Source organism: Carettochelys insculpta, chromosome 30 (genome assembly GCF_033958435.1).
Source record: "Carettochelys insculpta isolate YL-2023 chromosome 30, ASM3395843v1, whole genome shotgun sequence".
NCBI classification, from domain to species: domain Eukaryota; kingdom Metazoa; phylum Chordata; order Testudines; family Carettochelyidae; genus Carettochelys; species Carettochelys insculpta.
In genome coordinates this window covers 1,104,600-1,108,822 of record NC_134166.1, presented here as the reverse complement: position 1 = coordinate 1,108,822, position 4,223 = coordinate 1,104,600, and the positions used below count along the sequence as shown (strand labels likewise).

Sequence of the window (4,223 nt, the reverse complement as noted above, 5' to 3'; positions counted from 1 at the left end):
CAGCTCACGAGGCCTGCAAGGGCCCTGGGGATGCCCTGGCCCAGCCACTCCGAATCAGGGCCGGGCCAGGCCCCTCCCAGCCTACGCCTGCCAGGCACGTCTAACCTGATCCCCCAAGCCACCGGCTGATTCCCCACCCGCCTGGGCAAGTCACGGCAGAGCCCGACCAACTGGGCAGCGAACAAGTTTTTCCCAGTGTTCCACCTAAACCTCCTGCACTGCACTTTATGCCCATCGCTGCTTCTCCATGTCAGCTGGGCGGGGGCATTTCCCGCCTGCAGCAATGAAGCACCACTGGCCATCCTTGGACAGTGCCCGGAACAGGCTGCTCCCCTCACGCACCCCCAGCTGCCTCTGGGGCGGGGGCATGTGAATGGCTGAGCCCCGCCACCCAAGCAGCCCCATCCCCGCTGGCTCACGCTGTAAACAACAGGCGCACACAGGGCCGGGGGGTTATCGCCTGTTGGCTTTATTCCAGGGGCAGCGAAACCTCGGTGCCTCTGCTCCCCTGGGGAGGAGGGGGCAAGCAAGCAGGTGCTATGGTGAGGCAGCATAGCCACCAGCCCAGAGACGCCCCCTGGCACCGGTGCTGCCTGACCTGGCTTGGGACAGGCAACGCAAATCAGCAAAGCACTTGGCAAAGCTCCCCAGCCCCTCTGACCCTCAGGGCCCAGCCCCACCAGCAGCTGCATGAAGTGACATGGCCCTTCCCGCCAGGGCAGAGGGTACATCTTGGTCCAGGAGCCTCTGCCTGACCTCTGGCTCCACTGTCAGGGTAGGAAGAACCACCCTGGATGCGGGGGGCAGGGCAAGGGGTCAGCTGCCTTGCTCTGGGTCTCTGGTCTCAGTGCAGGGGGGCCCAGGCAGTCAAGAGGCTGGCAGTGCCTGCAGCAGGGCAGGGTGCAATCCCCTGGCACAGGCTGCATAAAGGACCTCTGGAACTGACCCTCTGCCCATGGGGAATAGACTGTGGGTGCAGCCCCACTCAGCTCGCATGGCCCCCGACCTCTGGCTGCCAGACTTGCAGAACCTCCCCCAGTGGGGCTCAGCCCAGACAAGGTTTGCTGGACTCCTCCCCCACGTTCTCTTTGGTCTGAGCCCTGGGCTCTCCGTCCACCACCGATGAGGCTATAGTTTGCTGCAGACGAAGTGCAGCAGCTCCTCCAGCTGGCTGTCCAGGGACAGCTCATCCCCATCGTTGGTGATGACCCAGTCAAAGGTCACACCCTGGTCCAGGCCACACTCGGACTCCATGTCATCCACCCCTGGGGAGGAGCAAACGCAGAGAGGTGAGCTCTGTGGAAGCAGATGGGGTGACGGGCAGCCACCTTCCCCTAACCCAGCGTGGGCCCAGTGTCCCCGTCCTGGCTGGTACAAGGGGGAGGCCACATGCATGCTCCAGCCTGAGAACCCCAGACAGAACTATCAGACATCGACAACACAGCCTGGCCAGGCACCGCTGCTACCCAAGGCTGCCTGGGGAGCAGCTGGCCCCGGCAACCATCTGGCCTGGGCTGCTCTGCACAGCTCAGCTTGTGGGGGGGCTGAGTGACCTGGGGCAGCAGCTGCTGGCGGGGCAGCAGGGCCAAACCTGGTGAGTTTTCTGAGCTCTCTTCCAAGCCCCAGAGCTGCAGGGGAGCACTGCTCTCCTGCAGAGACAGGAGGAGGTGCCTGGCCCTTGGGGGGTGACTGAAAGGCAAAGCCCCAGACCGCAGCACCTCCACGTGGGCTGGTGCTGGTTGAGTATGGGGCGTAAGCTGGAAGCTGGCAGCTGCCAGTGTCACCCCGAGCCGGTGCTGCTCACCCACTACGAACACCCAGTTCCTCTTCTTCCTCGTGTCCTCCGTCGCCACCACCCGCACCACCTGCACCGCAGCCCCGTACACGTCCTGGAACCACTCCACGTCTGAGAGGCGCCGCGTGTCACTCACCACCTGCAGGGGGAGAAGACGTCACGGTGTGCTGCCAGTGCTGGGGCAGCTCCCAGCCGCTCTCTCCTTACCCAGACGGGCTGCGTTACGCCCTCCACCACGATCCTGCAGAAGAAGCCAGGGTCCACGCTGCGTCTCTCCTCCCCCCAGCGAATCATGTCCTGCCGGTAGGTCTCCTTGTAGTCGCTGGCGTCCAGCAGGCGCTGGAAATCCAAGCCGTGTTCCTGCAGGGGGAGAAGAGGGGACCTGAGTGGGGCTCAGCCGCTCCCAGCGCCAGGGGCCCCGGGAGGGAGGCAGCGCGGTACCTTGGCATACTGCTCCTTGAGGGGTGCCGACAGCCGGAGGATGGCGCAGACATCCGGCCCCAACCTGCCACAGGGAGGCACAGGCAGTGGGAGGGGGAAGGGCAGGGGCCCTGATTCCTGCCCAGCCACACCATGGGGCCCACTGCCAACTCAGAGCCCAACCCCAGCATCAGGGTGGGGGCCATGCAGGGCCCGACTGCAGCCACTGAATTCCCATCTCCCCCAGACCTTAGCTTGACCCCCCACGGAACCCTGTGGGGATCCCCCACGTACAATCCTTGACTTAGGCGACACCCACCTTCCCCCTCACCCAGTGCTCCCCCTTCACCTATGGGCTCTGCTCCCCTCCCGCACCCGCAACCCTTACCGACCCGGCCCCCTCCGCCCCCACCTCCCGCTACCGACCCCGCCCCCTCCGCCCCCGACCCCTCCGCCCCCACCTCCCGCTATCGACCCCGCCCCCTCCGCTACCGACCCCGCCCCCTCCGCCCCCACCTCCCGCTACCGACCCCGCCCCCTCCGCCCCCACCTCCCGCTATCGACCCCGCCCCCTCCGCCCCCGACCCCTCCGCCCCCACCTCCCGCTATCGACCCCGCCCCCTCCGCTACCGACCCCGCCCCCTCCGCCCCCACCTCCCGCTACCAGCCCCCGGCCCCCATCCAATGCTGCCCCCACCTGCCACGTTACCGCCGTGTCGCCCCTGGCCCCTCCCGCTGCCTCACTGCCGCGGCTTGCCCCGCCCCGCCCCGCCCCGCCCCTCCCCTCCCGGTACCGGTTCTGGATCTCCTCCGCCACGAAGTCTTTGCCCGACTTCCTCTTGCCGCTCAGCAGCAGCACCAGCCGCGGCAGCCGGGCCATGGAGCTACGGACACCCCCGCCCGGCGCACGTGGGCCCGCCCGGGACAGACCACCCGTGGGGGGGGAAGCAAAGATCGAACACCTCTGCGCGAACTCCGCTGTCGTGGAGGCCCACCTCACCCCGCGGTGGTACAGCCCGCTCCCCCCCTCTGTGTGACATGGCCGGCGCCGCTGCCCTCGGGGAGCGCTACCACTGCACCCGGGAAGGGGGAGGAGTGGTGCATCCCTGAAAGGGGCGGGGCCAATCCTGCCGCGCCCATAGCCCGTGACCCGGGCCGGGCAAAGTGCGCCGGGCCGCGTCCCGCCCGCGGAGCCCGGACGGTGCCATGTGCGCGGGGGGGTGAACAGAGCCGGGACTCACCACGTGACCCCCGTGTCGCCCATTCCCCTCTTCTGGCCAACAGCCATGGTCCGGCCCAGCCGTGCAGGGCAGCGCTCTGCTGTGAACCTCGTTACGGGCCTGGTCACCGCAGCCCCCCGGGAGCCCCCCCCGGGAGCCCCCCCCGGGCCGGCCCCACGCCACCCCCCGGGGACCCCCCCAGGTCGGCCCCGTGCCATCCCCCAGGGAACCCCCCAGCCCCCCCATTGACTCCAAGAACCCCACGTCGCCCCTCAGGGAGTCCCTCCCCAGGACCCTCCCAGCCCAGGCCCGCACCAACTCCAAGAACCAGCCCAGGCCGCTGGGAACCTCCCCCCCAGCCCGCCCCTGCAGGAACCCTCCCAGCCTGTCCCCATGCCACCCCCCAGTGAACCCCTCCCCAGGAACCCCCCAGCCTGGCCCTGTGTTGTCTCCAGGAATCGCCCCTAACCCAGCCTCCTGGGAACCCCCCTCCAGGAACCCACCAGCCCATCCCTGCGCCACCTCTAGGAACCCCCCCAGGAACCCCCCTGGCCCTGTGCCACCCCCCAGGGAATCCCCCCAGCCCAGCCATGCACCACCTCCGGGAACCGCCCGCCCCAGGAATGTCCCCTGGCAAAGAATGCCCCAGCCCAGACCTGTGCCACCCCCCAGGACACCCCCTTTGGCAGGGGTGCCCCTGTGTGATGGAGTGGGGGATACGTGTGTACCTGTGTCTCACACAGGGTGGGGCTCCTGCTGGTGACACCTTTGTACTGCAGACAAAGGAG

The 4,223-nt window shown here is 68.2% G+C and overlaps 1 protein-coding gene across 1 annotated transcript; it reads right to left on the bottom strand.

Moving 5' to 3' along the window:
* Positions 1 to 447: 447 nt before the first annotated feature.
* Positions 448 to 3,388, bottom strand: PMVK (phosphomevalonate kinase). Its single transcript, XM_074980898.1, has 5 exons — positions 3,010 to 3,388; positions 2,237 to 2,300; positions 2,003 to 2,155; positions 1,805 to 1,934; positions 448 to 1,265 (listed from the first exon to the last, which is right to left on the bottom strand). Exons 1-5 carry the CDS (start codon positions 3,093 to 3,095, stop codon positions 1,129 to 1,131), a joined length of 570 nt encoding a protein of 189 aa, XP_074836999.1. The 5' UTR covers positions 3,096 to 3,388; the 3' UTR covers positions 448 to 1,128.
* Positions 3,389 to 4,223: the final 835 nt, after the last annotated feature.